Source organism: Trachypithecus francoisi, unplaced genomic scaffold, assembly GCF_009764315.1.
Source record: "Trachypithecus francoisi isolate TF-2019V2 unplaced genomic scaffold, Tfra_2.0 Lachesis_group2, whole genome shotgun sequence".
NCBI classification, from domain to species: Eukaryota; Metazoa; Chordata; class Mammalia; order Primates; family Cercopithecidae; genus Trachypithecus; species Trachypithecus francoisi.
Genome location: NW_022681465.1, coordinates 65,611,951 through 65,634,059, shown reverse-complemented (window position 1 = coordinate 65,634,059; position 22,109 = coordinate 65,611,951). Strand labels below are relative to the sequence as shown.

Below are 22,109 nucleotides of genomic sequence, written 5' to 3'. Positions count from 1 at the left end.
TGGTCAGATTAAGCAGCCGGGAAAACTCAGTTAATGCATCTCTGGGACTTCTGAGTCTGTTATTTTCCCCAGCTAGCCAGCCAATTGTCTGCAGTAATCTTTCTCCCTCCCTTTCTTATTCTTTAATTCATTCAAAAATATATTTACGGAAAACCTATTATTGGTAAAGTAAGATAGGTGTGGATTTTTTTTATGCTTAGCCTTCCTTCGTTTTCACATGTATCCTGAGTGTTAGAACAGGTAATGAGAAGGGTATACCCTAGTGGCTAAGAGCTGGGGTCTAGAGGAAGACTTTCCAGTCACCGAGCTAGCTGTTAGGGATGGTACTTGATGACTCTTCTGCCTTAGCTTCCTGCATTGTTTAGTGGACATGGTAGCCAAACCTATGTCATAGGGATGTTGTGATGGTTACATGAATGAATATTGTGAAGCATTTGGGACAGTGCCTGGCTCAAAAAATGTTAGCTATTATTATTTTTATTATCACTTGTTATTATTTATTACCACAATTGCCTTTGCTCACGAGCCAGCTGGGGAGCATGAATTGGGTGTTTTCAGTGACCTGTGAATCCATAATTGATGAGTTATCACTCTACTATCCCTGATCTGCCTAAGGAGCCAGAGATTCTAAAATATTTTAAAAACTTGAGAAACAGAAATGTTTATGGTTATGGTTTTATTAATTCTTTAGATGTGATATGTGTGGTTTTAATGGGTTCTTGTTATGTTTGTATTGCTGCTGCTAATCCTGTTAATTAAGCACCACATTATGCAGGTTTCTTGGAGAGGCCAGGACAGCTGGGTTCTTGTCATTAAAATCCAGCAGTTGTGGTCAAGCTGCATGTGCAGTGTTGTTAGCCACTGAGATGAAGGTGAAGCCTTCTCATTTGGTTCGTGGCCTTATGGGTCAGGTAACAAACGTGTGTAATATGAGCCTGCAGGGAGATGTTGGGGAACTGAACCTCACTTCTTTTTATTGCAGATTCCACTGTGTAAAGTAATTAGATTCAACATAGACTACACGATTCATTTCATTGAAGAGATGATGCCGGAGGTAAGGGAAAAGATTGTGTAATGGTTTGATGTTGTTTGCTCTTTTGCTTATTCCACACTACTATTTGAAAGCATTGAACTTGGCCAGATCTGGCTTTTGCCAGGAATATCTGTAAAGTATCATAATCACTGTTGAAAGAGTCAGTTAAATTGAGCTCTAGTATCAAGGTTAAAATTCAGGCCAATTTTCAACTTGTTGACCTGTCTTTTGAACCCATTTCTCCTTGTGTTACATCTGCTGATATTAACTTTACATCTGTTTCTAGTTTTGTTTACGTAGGGGACAGATTTTGGTTACTGGTCGTTATCAGAGGGGAAATTGGAATAGTGAAACAATCTGATAGCTGTTGTAATCATCTTATTCATTATCTCCAATGACAAGATCAATGCTTGGTTTGTTTTTCTTCTCATATATTTACATATTTTTCCTAATTGTTTTTCATTGCGGGTGCACAGCAGCAGATTTATCTAAATATATGCAAGAGATTTAAAATTCCAAAGGAAGATTAATGTGAATCTCAGAATGATTCATAGTCTGATCTTGAATTTAGTGGTGTCGACAAATCATACTAAGAAATAACAACTAGACAGCAAACAAGCTTGTGCACTTAACATTGTGTTGGAGTCAGGGTCAGTTTCCGGAGCCCCTGGCTCTGCTTGCAAACCTTGTTTAATGGGACAGCTCTGTCATGGGCAGGGAGCATGGAAGGGAAAATTGATGGGCATGACATGTGTGCCTAGTTGGCATCTGTTTCATTCTGAGCAAGTCTTGCTCATTGTACCTTCCTTTCAAAAAGAATTAAATAAAAAGAACCACCCCTTCATTCTTCTGCTCTAGAAGGGATTTTTTTTTTTAAACTTCCTTTTGGTTTTTAAGGTCATATACCTTCATTTGCTACTGTAAAAGTTTATGACTTCTGGCGTGATCTCACGCAGGGTAACTTATGAACCCCGAGCAAAACAAGTAGGAGGAAGAATTATGAGATAAGTCTCACTTGCAAATATATCATCTGTTTAGCTTGTTTTACAGGAGAAATTTTGGTGCAGAGTTGTATAGTTTTTCTTAGCCCTTTATTTGCATTCATTACGAATTTGAACTTTTTGGGTACACATGACCTCTGTTTTTTTGTAACTCCATGACCGTTATTCTGGATGTGTGAGGCGGGGGTGAAGGACAAGCCTATCAGGTGCATATGTGTAATCTGAATTAACAAAACATCCTCAGAAGATTCTCACACAGTTTATAATTGAATTAGAAAAATAATATAAGTGAGGCCTTACTTTTTAAATTTCTCATTTTATTTGTATATTGAGAAGGGCTAAGTTGACATTAAGGAATCCTAATGGCGTTATTGTCTATTTCATTTCCGTCTGAAACTAGTGATCAGTGGCTAAACTTTTCAGGAAACTATATGGTCTTAGTATAGTTTTAACAGACATTTTTAAAGACACTTGACAAGAACAAGTTGAACCTTCAGTTAATATATATTTTGCCAATCTACAGTACTTTAATTTTGGTTTGTTTTTCAGAATTTTTGTGTGAAAGGGCTTGAACTCTTTTCCCTGTTCCTATTCAGAGATATTTTGGAATTGTATGACTGGAATCTTAAAGGTGAGTAATAGGATTTAAAGAAGAGAGTAATGCTTATTGAAGAATGCTATGGTATATGTGAAAACTCTTATAAAAATTGTAAGGAGATAGTTGAAATTTCTCTTACTTTTTAAATACCCAGAGAAAAGTGTTATTCACAGGAATGCTTGTTATCATTTGACATAAATAAGTTTCTATGGATTTTACTTTATACAGGTTGACAGTGCTTGTTATTAGCTGGTAGCAGCTTAAAGATGGTACCAGTTGTTATGTGTAACTACCTTGATAATATGTGTACCTGGGAAATTACCATTAGTTAATATTTTAAATCTAGTAAACTTTGCTGTAATAAATCTTCTAAGATGGAAGTTTATTTAAATGCAAAACTTTGGTTAGTCTTTAAGACACACACACACACATACACACATGCAGACACTTAGAGTGAACTAGATGAATTCAAAGACTTGATGCTTGGTTCTTGGATAGTAGCTTACTCTTTTGAAGTATATTCTAACAAACAGTTACTTATTTATTGATGAATGGCTTTTCAAACTGATAGCATTTCTCAATATTTTTAGTGTAGTGATTAAAATGGGAAAGAATGAACACATAGTCACATTATATCATGTAATAATTCAATTATAATAAGTCTTGATAACTTTGAATTTTAAAAATAATTTTACTATATATATTTGTGCTTGGGGCTTTCATCCTCTTCTTGCCTTTGCGTAGTCTCCTCATTGCAGTTGTCCTTGGATGCTTGTGGCAGTTACCAATGATTGATTTAGCTACTGAGGAGGAGTGGCAGGAGGTGGTGGTATTTTTTATGCCTTTACTTCTGGTGGTAGTTTTTGTGGTTATCATAAATCTTAGAAATTAAGTTGCAGTGCTTGTTTTTTAAGACTGTTTGAGTTTTCTTTTCTTTTTTTTTTTTCTCTCATTTGTTTGCTTCAGGTCCTTTGTTTGAAGACAGTCCTCCCTGCTGCCCAAGATTTCATTTCATGCCGCGTTTTGTAAGATTTCTTCCAGGTAAATCTTCTGGCTTGTCAGTGACCTGGTGAGATAGTGCATCTGAAAATAAGCTTGCCGTTTTCCTTTCAATCTTCAGGGACAACTTTCCCACCTTAGGTACTGTTAATTATCTACTTCTCAGGTTAGGCATGGAAATGTAAAATTATACATGTGGATTTATGTCCCTGCATAAATTATGGTAGCCCAAATTAGATGAACAATGGAAGAACGGATTTATAAATTTTAGAAATCTACTTGACAAAACATCATGCAGGTGTGTTAATGTGGAAAAATGATTGTGGCTTAAAAAATGCATGTGGCTAATTAGAAAACAATAACATTTTAAATGTAATATGATTATAACTGTGCTGAAAAAATACTGTAATAATAGTTGCATTAAGGTAGTAGGATTATAGTGATTTTTTTCCTGTCTTTTGACATGTGTTTGAATTCATTTTGCAGTGAAAAAAAGGTATAAAATAATTTTTTCTCCCAATAAAATATATAAGGAAATATATGACAGTTTTTAAAAGCAATATTTTAACTTCTCTAATTTTTTAAAAAGAATCCAACTGTAATATTTGGCATTATATTTGGTATTTTAAAAAATGCTTAGAGTCAGTTTAGTGACATGTACCTATAGTCTCAGCTATTTGGGAGGCTGAGAAGGAAGGATCACTTTAGCCCAGTGGGGGTTTCAGACCAGCATGAGCAACATGGCAAGGCCCTGTCTCTAAAAATAAAAAAAAATATGTATATGTATATTTTTAATGAAATCTTTTGGTTGCCTTTTTGATTGCAAAATCTTTCTCCTTGAGGCTTCTGCCACCCTATTCCCACTCCTTCTTTATTTATTTCCTAGTCAATTACCTGCTTTATCAAGTGCTGTGAAACCTGGCTTACACTTTCCTCTCTCTACAAGGTTCTGTTACCAGCCTGGTGAACTTCACTTACCATTCTACCCTGAGCTATATAATTATTTGACTTTTTCTACTGTAATGATTGTCACCACTCAGTCACTTAATCTTAAGATAAAAACCATGGACCATGCCACCACCCTACGTTAATTTCTCCCTAGAATTTGACTCCAGTGTCTCACTTTCTGGTGACATCCTTCAGTCTAGCCTCTCATGTCCCTATTGCCTTTTGCTTCTACTTGGATCTTCCATCTTCTCCTTATGTACGGCTACTTTCCTTTGCCTTCCCCACCAGGTCCTGTGCTCTGACATTTATCCTGTCAGTCCTAGCTGTCTCAGCTGCTTGTATGGCCACCATCTCCAAGTGAATGTCATCAATCCAACTGCTTGCCTTTTCTTCTATATGTGGGCCGCTCAGTAATACTGGAGAATAAAACATAGCTGCTGCTATAAATCTGCGGTCTATAATCTTGGTTGGGGAGCTTTTCTTTGTGTAACCTTTCCACCCAGTATCAGCAGTTAAAGAATTTCAATCCTGTGTTCATGCTGTCCTCCTTATGCCTCTTGTCCTCCCATGGGCAGGAGTCCCTGTCTCCCTCAGTCAGGAGCCCTTGTCTCCCTCGGTTAGGAGCCCTTGTCTCCTTCATGCCTGAGAGCCCTGCAGTGAGCCTGTCGGAGTCTGGCTTTTTCCAGTGCCCTTGTCCATTCACAACCAAGTTTTGCTTCAGTGCCAGACCCCCTCTAACTGTCCCTAGCCCACTGCAGCTGCCGATGCCAAAGGCAGCCTCCTACAGACCAAGTGCAGAGGACGTGCCTCAGTGTTAGTCTCTTCCCTGCTCTGGTGCCTGGGTGCTTCTTACTTTCCTCCTGTCTCTTTGACTCCTTTTGTGTGGCCTTAGATTCTTCTTGTCTACTCTGTCTGGTTTAGATTTTTGTCAAGATTTTTTCCTGATACTGTTTCCTCAGTCCAGACAGTCAAAATGGCTTAGTTTATTTTAGGTTAGCATTACTCAGATTTTTAGTATTACTGTTCATGTTTATTTTGTTTAGAAATGCATTCAAAAGCTTTTCTCCTCTTTATATCTGGTTTTGTTTTATTGAGATGCCCTTTCTTCTCTTCCGGTGAATGAATCTTTTGATTTTAGACTGGAGCTTCAGCAGTAAACTTATTAGAAAATGGTGTTAGAGTGAATTTGCCGAAAAGCCTTTTCCTTTCTGTATCTACTTTCCTCTAGGCATTTTATGACCAAACAAATGTCTGAGAGAAAGTGGGCAGTTTTAAAATCTCCTTAAAGAAAAATCTGATGTTAGATATTTACTTTGTGGGATTTCAACTCTCACATAACTATGTAGGGATAACATTTAGATCGTCGTAAAGAAAAAGGTCTATTGATTTGTTTTTAAACAGCGTTTACCTTTTCATTAGACTCCCCTTTGAAAATATACCTATTAAGAAGACCCTGAAGGATACTGAAAAATATCTAATAAATAAAATGCATTTTGGTATTAGATAGGAAATTATGGTTGATTTGTTTTGCATAATGTGACTTTGTTAAAGATCTTTTGGAAAACGGTGAATTAAAAAAAAATTTTGATATATAATTTCATTTTTTTCTGTGCATAAGGATATTTTTTACGTAGTTGTCATCTACTAGATACGATTTGCATCTTTTTTTAATAATTCCTTGAGCAGATGGATATTTTTAAATATCGTGATATGTAGTGCCAAATTTCTTGTCAAAAGAATAACATCAGTTTGTGCTGCCATGAAAAATGCATTATTATTCATTTTTAGCATTTTAGGCTTGCTCAACCTTCTTCTCTTCTTTCTTTCTTTTAAAAAATTTCAGTGGTGAGTTACATGAGGCTGAAGAGTAAACATTTGTCTGTCTTGTTGTATCACTAGTCCTAACATACTTTATGGCGCGTAGCAGGGACTCAGTAAATACTTGCTTACTGATTTTATTTAATTGGTCATAATAATGCCTTAGCTAAATATTCATGTTTTTGGTTACTAGTGAGTCTGCTTTTCAAATAGTCTTTGGTATTATCTCTCATTTTTATAAAGTAAACTTTTGATTGAACTGTAACATAAATCCTGAAAAGTGCATGTATCATGAATATAGGACCTTAATGAATTTTTACGAAGTGAATATGACCATCCACCCAGCACCCAGATCAAGATTAGTAGCTTCCAAGAACCCCCTTAGGACCCCTTTCCAGTCACTGCTGAGACCCTCAAGGGTAACTGCTATTCTGACTTGAAACACCATGTATTAGTTTTACCTGTTTTCGAACTATGAAAACTAGAATTTTATATTCTCTTTTGCTTCCATCTTTTGTTTAATGTTTTTCAGAATCATATCCTGTTGCACTTAACTGTTAATGGACAGTTAATGCAGTCCATTAACTGTAGTTGGCTCGTTCTCACTACTATGTAGTATTACATGGGATGACTAAATTAAAATAAACCTATCTATGATTAATGGACATTTGGGTATTTTCAGTATATATATATGTGTGTGTATATATATATTCATGACATTTATATTCATGTTCTATATTCCTATATATGTACATATATTCACTATATATCTGAATCTGTATATTTGAATAGCATATGTACGTTCACCAAAGACCTGTACATATCATTTAGTGAGCACATAAATGTATTTTTCTGTTACATATATACCATACCAAGTGGAATTCTGGGTGTGTGTATATTACGCTTTGTAGACACTTTCAGTTCTCCAAAGTGACTGGGCTGTTTTACCTTCTCATTAACAGTGTATGAAAATTCAAGTTATGGCCGGGCGCGGTGGCTCAAGCCTGTAATCCCAGCACTTTGGGAGGCCGAGATGGGCGGATCACAAGGTCAGGAGATCGAGACCATCCTGGCTAATACGGTGAAACCCCGTCTCTACTAAAGAATACAAAAAAACTAGCCGGGCGACGAAGCGGGCGCCTGTAGTCCCAGCTACTTGGGAGGCGGAGGCAGGAGAATGGCATGAACCTGGGAGGCGGAGCTTGCAGTGAGCTGAGATCGGGCCACCGCACTCTAGCCTGGGCGACAGAGCCAGACTCCGTCTCAAAAAAAAAAAAAAAAAAAAAAAAAGAAAATTCAAGTTATTTCACATTCTCACCACTTGGCATTTAGTTTTTTCTTTGTCAATTTAGCCATTCTGATGTGTGTTCAGAAGTATCACATGATTTTAATTTGCATTCTCCTAATGACTAATACAATGGAGCACCATTTCATATATTTATTGGGTACCTAGAGAGTGTTTTTTTTTAAAGTGCCCATTCAAGTCTTTTGCCCGTTTTTCTACTGGCCAATATCAGCCTTTTTCTCATTGATTTTTGTTTTTTTTAATTTCAGGGATTTTTTTTTTTTCATTTTTCTTATACTTTAAGTTCTAGGGTACATGTTTGTTACATATGTATACATGTGCCATGTTGGTGTGCTGCATCCATTAACTCGTCATTTACATTAGGTATATCTCCTATGCTATCCCTCCCCCCTCCCCCCACCCCACAACAGGCCCCAGTGTGTGATGTTCCCATTCCTGTGACCAAGTGATCTCATTGTTCAGTTCCAACCTATGAGTGAGAACATGCGGTGTTTCGTTTTCCGTTCTTGTGATAGTTTGTGCAGAATGATGGTTTCCAGCTGCATCCATGTCCCTACAAAGGACACGAGCTCATCCTTTTTTATGGCTGCATAGTATTCCATGGTGTCTATGTGCCACATTTTCTTAATCCAGTCTGTCACTGATGGACATTTGGGTTGGTTCCAAGTCTTTCCTATTGTGAATAGTGCCGCAATAAACATACGTGTGCATGTGTCTTTATAGCAGCATGATTTATCATCCTTTGGGTATATACCCAGTAATGGGATGGCTGGGTCAAATGGTATTTCTAGTTCTAGATCCTTGAGGAATTGCCACACTGTCTTCCAAAATGGTTGAACTAGTTTACAATCCCACCAACAGTGTAAAAGTGTTCTATTTCTCCACACACTCTCCAGCACCTGTTGTTTCCTGACTTTTTAATGATCGCCATTCTAAGTGGTGTGAGATGGTATCTCATTGTGGTTTTGATTTGCATTTCTCTGATGGCTAGTGATGATAGGCATTTTTTCATGTGTCTGTTGGCTGCATAAATGTCTTCTTTTGAGAAGTGTCTGTTCATATCCTTTGCCTACTTTTTGATGGGATTGTTTTTTTCTTGTAAATTTGTTTGAGTTCTTTGTAGGTTCTGGATATTAGCCCTTTGTCAGATGAGTAGATTGCAAAAATTTTTTCCCATTCTGTAGGTTGTCTGTTCACTCTGATGGTAGTTTCTTTTGCTGTGCAGAAGCTCCTTAGTTTAATTAGATCCCATTTGTCAATTTTGGCTTTTGTTGCCCTGCTTTTGGTGTTTTAGAAATGGAGTCCTTGCCCATGCCTATATCCTGAATGGTATTGCCTAGGTTTTCTTCTAGGGTTTTTATGGTTTTAGGTCTAACATTTAAGTCTCTAATCCATCTTGAATTAATTTTTGTATAAGGAGTAAGGAAAGGATCCCGTTTCAGCTTTCTACTATGGCTAGCCAATTTTCCCAGCACCATTTATTAAATAGGGAATCCTTTCCCCTTTTCTTGTTTTTGTCAGGTTTATCAAAGATCAGATGGTAGTAGATGTGTGGTATTATTTCTAAGGGCTCTGTTCTGTTCCATTGGTCTATATCTCTGTTTTGGTACCAGTACCATGCTGTTTTGGTTACTGTAGCCTTGTAGTATAGTTTGAAGTCAGGTAGCGTGATGCCTCCAGCTTTGTTCTTTTAGCTTAGGACTGTCTTCGCAGTGTGGGCTCTTTTTTGGTTCCATATGAACTTTAAAGTAGAATTTTTTTTTTTAGGTTGTTAGAAATATATACTGTATGTGAGTTCTTTGACAGATACATACATATATATATATAAATAGCCAATACCTTCTCTGCAGATTGCTTTTTGATCTTCTTAATGATTATTTTTGATGAATAGACATTCTTAATTTTTATGTGGTCCAATTTATAGATACATATTCCTTTATGATTCGAGCGTTTTGTATCATATTTATGAAATTTTTGCTTATGCTAAAGTCAAGATACTCACTTATATTTCTTCACTTTTAGAGCTGTAATCAGTCTTGAATTTGTTTTCACAGTTGATATGAGATATGGGTCAAAACTCAGTATTTTCAATGTGGGTATCCAATTGACCCAGCACCATTTATTGAAAAGAACAATTTCTTTCTTTAGAAAACGGAAATGTTGCTTTTGCTTTTGATTGAGTTGACTCTGTGTGTATGCGTGTGTATACAAACAGTACAAAAGTATGTAAAGTAAAAACAGTGAACACTTCTTTCTGAACATGTGAAAATGAGTAAATGCTGTAAATGGCTTGATTTGTATTGTTTTAACTGCTGTAAGGAGAATTATGCTTTTTTTCTTCAAGTAGAATAATACTAAATGTTACATAACTTTTTTTTTTTTTAACTCAGATACTTCAGGCATTCTCTGTACTGTAAATGCTTTGCTTCATTCTTTGATACATACTTAGCATTTTATAGTATGGATAGACATTAATTTGTTTATAATTCCTATGGTGACGAATATTTTGGAGTTCTCCATTTTTTCCCCATTTCATATAAATGCTTCAGAAATAGTCTGTGTCTATCCTGTTGCATTTGTTTGTTTCTGTAAGGTAGAGTTCTAGAAGTGAAATTACATGTTAAGGTAGTATGCACATTTTAAATTAAGAATGATGTTGGCCAAGTTTTCTCTAGAAAGGACATACCAATTTGTAGTTCTGACCAACAGTTTTCTTTCTGACCAACAGAAAGTACTCTTTTTCTATACACTTGCCAATACTGGATGTTACGAGTCTTTTTTTTTTTGAGACAGAGTCTGACTCTTGTTGCCCAGGGTGGAGTGCAGTGGTGCCATCTCGGTTCACTGCAACCTCTGCCTGCCAGGTTCAAGTGATTCTCTTGCCTCAGCCTCCTGAGTTGCTGAGATTACAGGGACCTGCCACCATGCCTGGCTAATTTTTGTATTTTTGGTAGAGACAGGGTTTTGCCATGTTGGTCAGGCTGGTCTCGAACTCCTGACCTCAGGTCTGCCTGCCTCGGCCTCCTGAAGTGCTGGGATTAAAGGCATGAGCCATTACACCTGGCCAGGATGTTACTAGTCGTTTACAGTTTAGTCCAAGCTTGTCCAACCTGCAACTCAGGGGCCACATTGGCCCAGGACGGCTTTGAATATGGCCCATCACAAATTCATGAACTTTCTTAAGACATTATGAGTTTTTTTTGCGATTTTTCTTTTTAATCTCATCAGCTGTCGTTAGTGTATTTTATGTGTGACCCAAGACAATTCTTCCATTGTGGCCCAGGGAAGCTGAAAGATTGGACATTCCTGGTTTAGTCCATCTGATAAGCAAAAAGTCTGATGTTACTATTTGCATGTTTCTTGAACTTCTTTGAGAATGAGTAGCTTTCCACATTTTTCAGGTATTTTGTGGTCTTCTTATTCTTACTTGCTTTTTATTTATGTCGGTTTGTTATAATATCTAACTGAAAATTCAAGTTTTATAAGTCATCATCATATTTCTCTATTTCTTCAGTTTATCCATTTTGAAGAAAGCTGTCCCAGTTGCTTTAAGCAATTTTAACCCAAAAGTAAGCTTGATAGTTTAAACCAAGGATTATTCAGTGCTGACCAGTTTACCAGAAACCAAATCATAGAGCAATCAGTTTATTGAGATTTAAAAATTTTTCTCAAAGTTTTGTTTCTTTCCTATCCAACTCTCTACCTTTGGTCGCAAAATAGTTGATATGAACTAGACTGAGTACAAGGTTTTATTCTGAGTGTAACTGGGGCAAAAGTAGTTTCAAGATAGTGAGATCACACTTAGGGGAAAGCCTACTCATTGCTTATATTACTGCCCTAGTAAAGCATTGCAAATCCTGAATCAGTTTTGCAAATTGACTGTCTAGAAAATTGATTCTTTGAAATTGCCCCATCTGGAGCAGTAGTTCTCAGGTGTGGCTGGCAGGGGGCCGGGAGGTGGGAGAGTATTGCAAAATTTCCAGGAGGCAAGTATAGTTTGCAAAAGCATCTATTAGTACCACAACTTAATATACATTTGGAAAATTTAGAAAAGACCTGTTAATACATGTTTTAGAAAATAAGATTATTAGGATGTCTCAGCAAGAATATCCAGAAGACACAGAAATGCAGTCATACAGTTACTGTCAGTGTAGAGAAAGGGGATAATGTTTTTGTATTTCTTAAAGTTGAGCACTATACAGTTGAGAAATACTCTTATAAGCAGCCATATACTTAATACAGATTCCCTAACAAATTATCCCCCTCCCCAAATAACCATATAAATAATCAAGCAATATAAACTGAGAGCATTGGGTCTCTAAGAAACAGTTTATAAAGTCTGTCAGTTCATTAATGACTGTCCAGATTCATTCCCTGAAACACAAACTCCAGTTCTTCCCGAATAATGAGCTGTTGTCACGGTTCCAGTCCCAGAGTTGGCGGAATTCCTGCTAACCTTAGCTTACCCGCTCTCATTTCTCATTTATATCATGTCCTATTTATTTCAGCCAACAAGATAAAAATTACTTCCTAGCCCTCAGTGACATGGCTCCATAAATCCCCAACATAAACAAGTGGCAAAGCAGACAAACCAAAAGAGCCAATTCATTAACATTAGTGAATTCATGGCAGCCTGAGTGCAAGTGGCCAAGTTATTAGTCTGCTTTAGAAAGTCATTCCACAAATGTTTATGGAGTGTCTTTTTGCCAGGCTGAGTGTGAGAGATACAGCTCATGCCCTGTGGGCTCTGGCAGGAGTCTCTAATTTATGGATCTCCTCTTACCTTTCCATGGAAATTGAACCCCAAAACCGGACAGGGAGCAGAGTCTCAGTCTTCCTTCCTTGAGATACCTTTCACCTCAGGTTATCTGCCCTGAGTTTCTACTTTTTTACAGTGGTAAATAAAATCTCTTTTAAGGCTTAGTTGCCATTTAAAATATTTAGCAGATTTCAACATGGATTTGTGGTTTCTCCTTCAGTGTTGTTAGCTTTGCACCTGATGTGTGTATATGTGTATTTTTAATTATGTCTAGTTTCTATGCTGCTATGTGACTCACTCCTGCCTCATCATTAGCATTGCACCTAAATAAGAAGATGGATAACTGGCATTCATATAAGCACCTTGTGATCTTCTTTCTTTCTTTCTTTTTTTGATAGGGAGTCTCACTCTGTCACCCAGGCTGGAGTGCAGTGGCACAGTCTCGGCTTACAGCAACCTCTGCCTCCCAGGTTCAAGTGATTCTCCTGCCTCAGCCTCCTGGGTAGCTGGGATTACAGGAGTCAGCCACTATGACTGGCTGATTTTTGTATTTTTAGTAGAGACAGGGTTTTGCCATATTGGCCAGGCTGCTCTCGAACTCCTGACCTCAGGTGATCCACCCACCTTGGCCTCCCAAAGTGCTGGGATTACAAGCGTGAGCCACCCCACCCAGCCAATGGCCTTATTTCTTAATCTAGTTATGCCTTTCCTAAATTGGACAGTATCTATGCTAATCATTTTCTACAGAATTGAAGCCTTTAAGGGAGTCTTGATTTGTAGTCTTAAGTATTCCTCTCTCCCACTAGCTCTTTTAAAAGTCTTTTCACATTAAATTTGCTGTCCCCAGTCCATTTCCCTTTTATCTGAAGTGCCATGGAGTCAGGCAACTGTAAATGCATGCGTGGAGATTCTAGTGCTGTTTTGTATACCTAGACCTGTGTATATTTACTCCCTCCATCATGCTCCTCTCCCCCCGTGAAAATATGAATCTTTTTTCTAATCCTTACACAAAGCAACATTCTGCTCCTTCTTACGGTATTTTAGACCCCTATTGTGTCCTTAAAGTCCCTGGTACTCTTAGGTAATCTCACCAAGTATAGGCATTATAAGCGAAAAACTATTTTCCTCTTTCCTTAGTTCCTTGTGAACCTAGTTAGTGTGGCGGTTCTTTCCAAGATTCTCTAGGTTTCTTTTATTCCTGCCGTTCGGTGTGTATGCACGTGAAGTGTATAGGCAACGCATTCTGGCATTAGAATTTTCTTATCCACCTGTTCACCTCAGTCCCCTTAGAAGATTAGCGATTATCATGGACTCAGGCTGAGAGATGGGTATTAGGGGTTTCCTGGGCTCCTTAGCAAAGAGAGGAACATTACTGATTGAGGAACACATGTCACATGCAGGTGGATTGGAATATGTTTGTATTATTTTATTTTATTTTTTGAGACAGGATCTTACTTTGTTCTCCAGGTTGGAGTGAAGTGGCACAGTCACGGCTCACTGCAGCCTCAACCTTCAGGGCTCAGGTGATCTTCCTACCTCAGCCTCCCGAACAGATGGGACCACCGGCCTGTGCCACCATGCCTGGCTAATTTTTGTATTTTTTGTAGAGAGAGGTTTTGCCATGTTGCCCAGGCTGGCCTTGAACTCCTGAGCTTAGGGCAGTTCGCTTGCCTCAGCCTCCCAAAGTGCTGGGATTATAGGCATGAGCCACCATGCCCAGCTGGAAATGTGTTTTGAGACTGACTTGGAGAAATATGTCCCTATCCATGTTTCTTCATTTGAACTATACTAACAAAAACACTATAGACTGGTGGCTTAGACAACAAACACTTATTTCTCACAGCCCTGGAGGCTGGTAGTCTGAGATTAGGGTGTCATTGTGGTTGGGTTATTGGTGAAGGTCCTCTTACTGCTTCGCAGCCAGCCATCTTCTCATATCCTCACCTGGTGAATAAAAGAGAGAGGAAGCAAGCTCTTTCATGTTCCTTCTTATAAGGTCTCTAATCCCATTTATGAGGGCTTTACCTTCATGACCTAATTACCTCCACAGGCCCCACCTCCTAATGTCATCATACCGGGGGTTAAGATTTTAATATATGGCTGGGTGCTGTGGCTCACACCGTAATCCCAGCACCTTGGGAGGCTGAGGTGGGAGGGTCATTTGATCCCAGAAGTTGGAGAACAGCCTGGGCAACATAATTAGACCCTGTCTCTACAAAAAAATTTTAAAAGTAGCCAGGTATGGTGGGGTTCCAGCTACGCGGGATGCTGAGATTGGAGGATTGCCTGAGCCCAGGAGGTTGAGGCTGTGATGAGCCGTGATTGCACCACTGAACTCCAGCCTGCATGACAGAGACCCTGAATCAAAAAGAAAGAAAAAAAAGGATTTTAATATATGAAATTTGGGGGAACACAAACATTGAGTCCATAACACTATGGAAGTTTGCTTATTAATGATGACTTTTGTGTTTAAGGCGGTTGCTTTGTAGTGAGGCATAAAAAAATGTCACTGCTGTGAATTAGTAGATAGAACATATCGTAATGTGAGTTGATGTATTTTGTGACTTTGTCACTTCTTGGACAATTATTTATTTTTAGAAGCACAGTGTCTTTAGAACTTTGATTGAGAGAACTTTATTTTCCGAGTGTTATCTACAAAGATTCCTTTAGGAACCATTGTGATCTGTCATTATTAGCCTATGTGCTTCTTGAGCGCCTAGAGCTTGTGGCATTTTTTTCCTTAGTGATGTTGACATGGGACCACTCACAGTGCCTGGCACATATGGTGAAAAACACGCTCCCCTCTCAGAGTCAACTCCAGAGCTCTCAGTGAGCTGTAAAGCTTTGTAAGATCTGACTTCCCTGCTGCGTCTCCCACATTCTTCTCACTTCACATCATCCACGGTGGCTTCTTAGCAGTTTCTGGGCACAACAGTTCCACTCCACCTTAGGGCATTTGCTCTTTCTTCTCCTCTTCCAGACTGCTGCGTGGTAGCCTCCCTTGCTCCTTTCAAGTTTTGCCTACATGAAACCTCTTAGAAGATTCCTTTCCTAACCATCCTTTTAGATACAACTCTAGTTCCTTGCCCTGTTTGATTCTTCTTTGTAGCACTCATCTCAACCCGATCTTTTATGTAGCTCTTTTTTATTGTCTCTTTCTACTGCAGTGTAAGCTTCAGGAAGGCAAGGCTTTGACTGTTTTCATCATTGCTGTGTTCTCAGGGCCTAGAACAGTGGCTGTTACGTAAAAGTCACTCAACAAATATTTGTTGAATAAATGAGTATTTGGATGAATGAGTGAATGCATGCCTACATATATAGTGGCCGTAGAACAGCAATGTGGTCTAGTTCCAGGGTAACATCTCAGTTGGAGGAACACAGCTCACATAGAGATGTTGATACCTACTCTCTTTTCTCTCAGACGTGCAGTCTTGTTTAAGTTCTTAGCCCACAGCAATTCGCATTAAAATTGTTTAGTGCCTCAGACTCGAACTGGGTGCCACTAATTCCTCTGACCAAGGAGGACACTGTCTTTTGTGCCATCCCTTTGCTGCCATCTTGTGTTCTTGGTCCCTTTCTTTTTCCCTGAAGTGTTTGGTCCTGTACTACTGTTAATAGCATATCTCATGACCTAGGAGAGGGTAACGATTGTCCTCTTCAGGGCTCTTGTCCTTTGTTTGGGTGGGAGTAGGCAAAGAAAAGAGGTATCAAATGGTTGCCCATGTTGGTCCGGAAGTTAAGTCCAAAGAGAAGGCAGAAGCCTCTGACCCCACCTTAATGCCCAAATGAAGTGGATGTCTTTGGTTCATTAAGTACTAGATTAATTGGCTTTTTCCAAGGTACTTGAATGATGACCTTTGTTATTTTTATCCCCTGTACTTGGTGCTATATGCTTCTGTAGGCCTAAGAACACTTGGTATTTTTTCCATATACTAACCCCATAATGATCTTCCATGATACTAGCACAGGCTCTGTTCATCATGGCAGGTGCAGCACATTAGCACCAAAAAATTAGACCATAATGCAACAATAGCTTATTGAAGACATTCATAAATATCTCACAAAAGCTTAGAATTTCCTTAAGATGGTAACATTACTTCTAAAGAGCTTTCATCTGTTACCTCAGAAAGAATGATAAAATATTTAAGACATAACATGGTTCTGTATATTATAAACTATGGTTCTTTATGCTAGGTGGCTTTAAATTTATTTAGATAGGCACCTTTTTTATATTCATACCTCACAAATGGAGCCTTTTATCATTTATAATGTTGTTGTTGCCAATTTAGTAAATGAGATGCTTTATGAGCACAGTTCATCAATGAAATAAATGGCTTTCATATTATTTGGCACCTGGTTAAACAGTGTAAATTTTACATTACCTTTTTGTACGTGCTCTTTTTCCTCCATTGTCTTGTTTTTTCCTTATTCAGTTGTTGATTTGCTGTAAGTTGAGTAGCTTTATTTTTCCCCTTCTCTCCACTCCCATCCAAGATGGAGGAAAGGAAGTGCTGTCCATGCACCAGATTCTCCTGTACTTGTTAAGGTGCAGCAAAGCTCTGGTGCCCGAGGAGGAAATTGCCAATATGCTTCAGTGGGAGGAGCTGGAGTGGCAGAAATATGCAGAAGAATGCAAAGGCATGATTGTTACCAACCCTGGGACGGTATGTTCTTGTGTCTGTATATTCAGAGGCTGGAGCACCTTCTTTTCCAGATCTGAATGTTTCATGAAAACAGTAACAGCACATTTTAAAAGTTTTAGGTACTCACTGCTTCTTGTCCTTGGATAATTTTTTCTATAAATATAAATAAGAAAATATTACTAAATTAGGTGAATTAGTAAATTTTTTATAATTCTACTGCAGTATAAGCTTCAGGAAGGCAAGGCTTTGGCTGTTTCCGTCATTACTGTGTTCTTAGGGCCTAGAACAGTGGCTGTTACATAAAAGGCACTCAATAAATATTTGTTGCATGAATGAATATTTGGATGAATGAGTGAATGCATGCCTACGTATATAGTGGCCATAGAACAGTAATGTGGTTATTATAAATTATAATACAAATTTATAAAAATTTTATTATAAATTAATAAAAAATTATAAAATTTCTTATAATTACTAAATTCACCTAATTTAGTAAATTTATTCTACCTGAAGATAGGTACATTTTTAAGGCCTTTGATGCCTGTTGCAGATTGCTTTCCAGAAGGGCTCTAAAATTTGTACTCTGGGAGCGTATGAGAGCAACCATATCTTCGTGCTGGTTATACTAAGGGAATTTGATGGGGGTGGGGGGGGCAGGAAACTACTTAGTTCAGTTTTGTATTTATTTTGATTTCTAAATGTTTATTGCTCATTCATGTTTTCTTTTGATACTTGCCTATTGATATCCTTTGTCTGAACCTTTTTGTAGTATTCTTTTTTATTGATCCTTCACTATAATTATTATAAATATTTTCCATTTCTTTGGGTGCTAATTAAGTTTTTTGTTATAAAATTAGCTTTTAATGTTCAATTTTAGAAGTAAAAAATGTAAATATTAAAAGATAATTAAAAGAAAACTAGTTCTTACATAAAGACATAACATTTTCTTTATATAAGAGAATTTTTTTTCTTCTAAAATAGTGTTACTGTTTCATAAAATAGTTACATATTGGCATAAGGATAAAATTTTATAGAAATGGAGAATTAAAATTTTCCATGAAAATAAATGGAATAATCTATTTAACAAGGCTGTTGTTTTCTAAAAAGCTGCCAATTGCTTAATAGCTTTGATTCATAAACTAAAAACTCTGGATCAACTTTTTGTAGCATGACAGTAACATCTGCACAAACAAAATGTTGCTATTTGCAAATAAAACATTCTGGCTAGTATGAATTATTTAAACAAATCCAGAAAGTAAAATTGTTTAATCAAAATATGTTTAAACGTAAAACTTGTTTAAAACCAAAAAAACATATAATTTTTGCTATTATACTGTTCAGCCACATAATTATTAACTTTAAAAGAAATATGGAACTAATAACACTCTCAGAGTAAGACTGTGAATTCTGTTTTTATTCTTAAAACAGTTGTATATATTGATATTCCTTCTGTCATTTTTCATGCTGAGTCAGAGGATGGGGTAATGGTGGTGGGAGATGTCCAGTTTCAGCTGGGTGGTTCCACTTAGAGAGTTCCATGTTCTGTGGTAGACACTGGGGGAGCAGGTTCACCCTGGGCTTCCTTCCGTGGTGTAGTTACGTTTTCCTGAAATCTAGAATCAGCTGGAGAGTTTAAAAAAAAACTTAAGGATACCCTGGCTTAAGGATATACCTACCCTATATGCTCCAGGCAGTGAGGCCCAGTTTTCTGTAGTTAAAAAAAATCCTCAGTTTGATTTTCTCGTTGCTTGTTTTTGAGCCAGTGACCTAGATGAAGTTTATGATCACCATGATCATCATTCAGCTAATTTGTTAAGGGACTATCATATGAGCCAGGTGCTAGTGACGTTATATATTAGGTTGTTATATACCTAAGGTATATATATGCCTGAAGGTATATTACAAGTAATGGGAGAAACCGCAACTACTTTTGCACCAAACTAATGTATGATGCTTGCCCAGGTGAAAACCCAAAGACCACTAACATATGAAGGGAGTCTTTGATGAGTAGTTGAGCCTATGGACCCATCAGGAAAGACTCTCATTTTAGGAGAGATCAGTGGGATAGGCTTGCTGGGGGTGCTTCCTAAACAGTAAGATCTCTGAGGAATTGAGAAATTGTAGAAATTATTGGCATGATTAACCGTTAATACTTGAGATGCTGTAAAGCTAGAATTAAAAACATGAAGTCAGACCTAGTCAGCATGAAAGATTTATATTGGAAGTTTCAGTGTCAGGCTTAGGAATGTGTTGAAGTTAATTATTTTATAGTATTTATCTAAAGATATGCTTAAAGGAGGAAAAAAAAATCTGAGAACTCAGTATTATGAAAAAATCCTACTGAGAAGTGTGCAAGTTACTCATACGACAAGGTAGACACCACACTACGTTTCATCCTCTGTAGGACTTGCTTTGAAAGATTGCTCAATGGCAAGAATATTGGGAAATTTATTAAATTTTTCAAGCCATTATGGTCACATTAAATACTTTATTGCTGCAGAACTTAAAAGAATTAATCTTCCAAGGAATACTTTTGTCATTAGTGAGAATGTTTTTTATTCTTACACAAAGATAGTATAATAAATGTTATAGGGTATGGCCAAAGTCTAGAATATATTTCATTTCCTGCTCCCCCAATCCCTGCCATAAATTTAGAGATACTATAGATATTTTAAATCACTGTTTCCTCTGTTGGTACCATGGCATGGTGTTTAAAATCACAGAAACATGAATAATTCAATAGCGTTCTATTCCACAGTTCCCCTTCTAAAAATGTATCCTGCTGTTTTGTTGTGCAAAATAAAGAAAGCAATTCTTTGACCTAGCACATTGCTACTGTTGATGGGCATTTAATTAATTTTATATTAGGTTACATGTGAACAAAGTATTTTCGATTTTCAAATTTTGAGCGCAGAGACCAACTTTCAAGAAGCTAGTGAAATTTTGACTATTAAATGACACTTAAAAAGTTTGAGGTTTTTTTTTTTTTTTTTTTTTGAGACAGAGTCTCACTCTGTTGCCCAGGCTGGAGTGCAGTGGCGCAATCGCAGCTCACCACAACCTCAACCTCTGCCTCCTGGGTTCAAGTGATTCTCCTGCCTCAGCCTCCTGAGTAGCTGGGACTACAGGTGTGCGCCACTATGCCCGACTAATTTTTGTATTTTTAACAGAGACAGGGTTTCACTGTGTTGGCCAGGCTGGTCTCGAACTCCTGACCTCATGATCCACTTGCCTTGGCCTCCCAAAGGTTTGAGTGTTTTAAGTAATGTGGATGAATTCACCCAAGTTTATCCCCTTTGTCACCTCGTTGAATATTTGTCAGATAGCTGGCTGGTGTCACAGTTGCAGGTAGAGTGACCAGCTTGTCCCAGTTGCTGAGAGACTTCCTGATTTTAGCATTGAAATTCGTCTGTCCCAGAGAAACCAGGCAGCCACCCAGACTCTAGTTGTTGGGCATTGTTGTGGGACAGAATGAAGATTATTGGCCTCTGTGTGAATCAGTTTTACAGCCTTAGCCTCCAAAGCAGCTGAGCCACAGACTCTACGGTGTGCTAGTAAAAATTGAGTCTCTAATTGAGACTGTCCTGAGAGATGATTATAAGGAGGTTGCTGAAACCTGTTCTCTGTGATTTTACCATCTTTTCATACATTTAAGCTTTCAAGATGAAAGCCATTTCACAAATGATCCAGAAGGAATGAGCCATTCACTTCTTCCTTTATTAGACATGAAGAAAAAAGTATGAGGCTCTCTGTTAAAATACACAAATGTCCTACATGGACATAATAAGAGAAGCTTAACTATTTGGCCTTTGCACCACTGTACTATCTAACTTAAAGATGTAGAATTAAAGGAATACATAAGATCCACTGAGAAAAAGTGGGGGGAAAAACTTAAATAGAGGCATCTGTCTGTGCATCCTGAAATGTGAAATTAAAGCAGAACAGGCTCTGCCTGTGGTGTGGAATCCTTCCCCTGTGCCTTCGGAGAGGTTAAGGAAAAGTTATATCTGATTAGGTGTCCTTTTAAAAGTTTAATTTTTAAAGGTTTCTATGTGGACTGCAAAAAAGGACAAAATCATTGTTCATTATGCCAAATGGCATAGGCTCATTTACAGGGATGACATTATAGTTTTTAGATAGTAGAGCTGCTGTAATTAAAGGGTTTTAAATGACCTTTTCCCTTTGGGGACAAGGCTTTCCTAGAAAAAAGTCCGATTTATTCCTTCCCTACTTAGGTTACAGTCAATACGTAAAGACTTCTTATGGGAATAAATGGCTTTGATTTTTCTCTCTAGAAACCAAGCTCTGTCCGTATCGATCAACTGGATCGTGAACAGTTCAACCCTGATGTGATTACTTTTCCGATTATCGTCCACTTTGGGATACGCCCTGCACAGTTGAGTTATGCAGGAGACCCACAGTAAGATATTTCTCAGTGTTTGTCTTAGCCAATTTCACCTTCTACTAACAGCTGAATTAGCAGAGAAATACCCTTTAGTGGATATTTCCTTTTCAAAAATTAAGACCTGAAATGAGCCATGCTTCCAGTTTAGATTACCCAAATGAAACAATTTTGGTAGCTCCTGAAGAATTATTTTCTCTACATATTTGAGTGCAAGAAACTATTATTCAACAGAATATTTTTGGCAAACTTGATCAACATAAGTCCTTGTATGTTTTTAAACTTTAAGGAACTTTTTCTTTATTCATCCTTATAATAATAATAATTATTGTTTATTTTTTCAGTGCCCTCTAGAGGAAAGTAGCACATATTGGTTCCTAGCACTGCCGAATTTATGCAGAGTTCTCTTTTTGGGGGCATCTTAAGAGTTCAAGATCACATGCAAAGTCAAGGTTGTGTTGGAAGTAGGAGCCGTGACTTCTGACTCTTAGAATTGATGTAATTTTCCACATTTTGATTTTTCCAACTGGCATGTTAGTGTTTTCTGGGAGAAGATTTAGGATGTGTGGGAATGGAGATATTACCATTAGATTCTTTGGGAC

The 22,109-nt window shown here is 37.7% G+C and overlaps 1 protein-coding gene across 6 annotated transcripts in view; it reads left to right on the top strand.

Annotated features, from left to right (window-relative positions):
- DROSHA (drosha ribonuclease III) overlaps nucleotides 1-22,109 on the top strand; it is a 139,993-nt gene that overhangs the window by 47,117 nt on the left and 70,767 nt on the right. For 5 of the 6 annotated variants that reach the window (XR_004429776.1, XM_033179268.1, XM_033179273.1 and 2 more), the window contains 5 exons: nucleotides 983-1,054; nucleotides 2,584-2,665; nucleotides 3,599-3,673; nucleotides 16,957-17,126; nucleotides 21,401-21,525. Coding sequence is in view for 5 of the 6 variants with exons in the window: in XM_033179268.1 (XP_033035159.1) it covers nucleotides 983-1,054; nucleotides 2,584-2,665; nucleotides 3,599-3,673; nucleotides 16,957-17,126; nucleotides 21,401-21,525 (524 nt within the window). In the remaining variant the exon portion in view is untranslated. The remainder of the gene's footprint in view (nucleotides 1-982; nucleotides 1,055-2,583; nucleotides 2,666-3,598; nucleotides 3,674-16,956; nucleotides 17,127-21,400; nucleotides 21,526-22,109) is intronic. The other variant, XM_033179269.1, reaches the window with a different exon arrangement.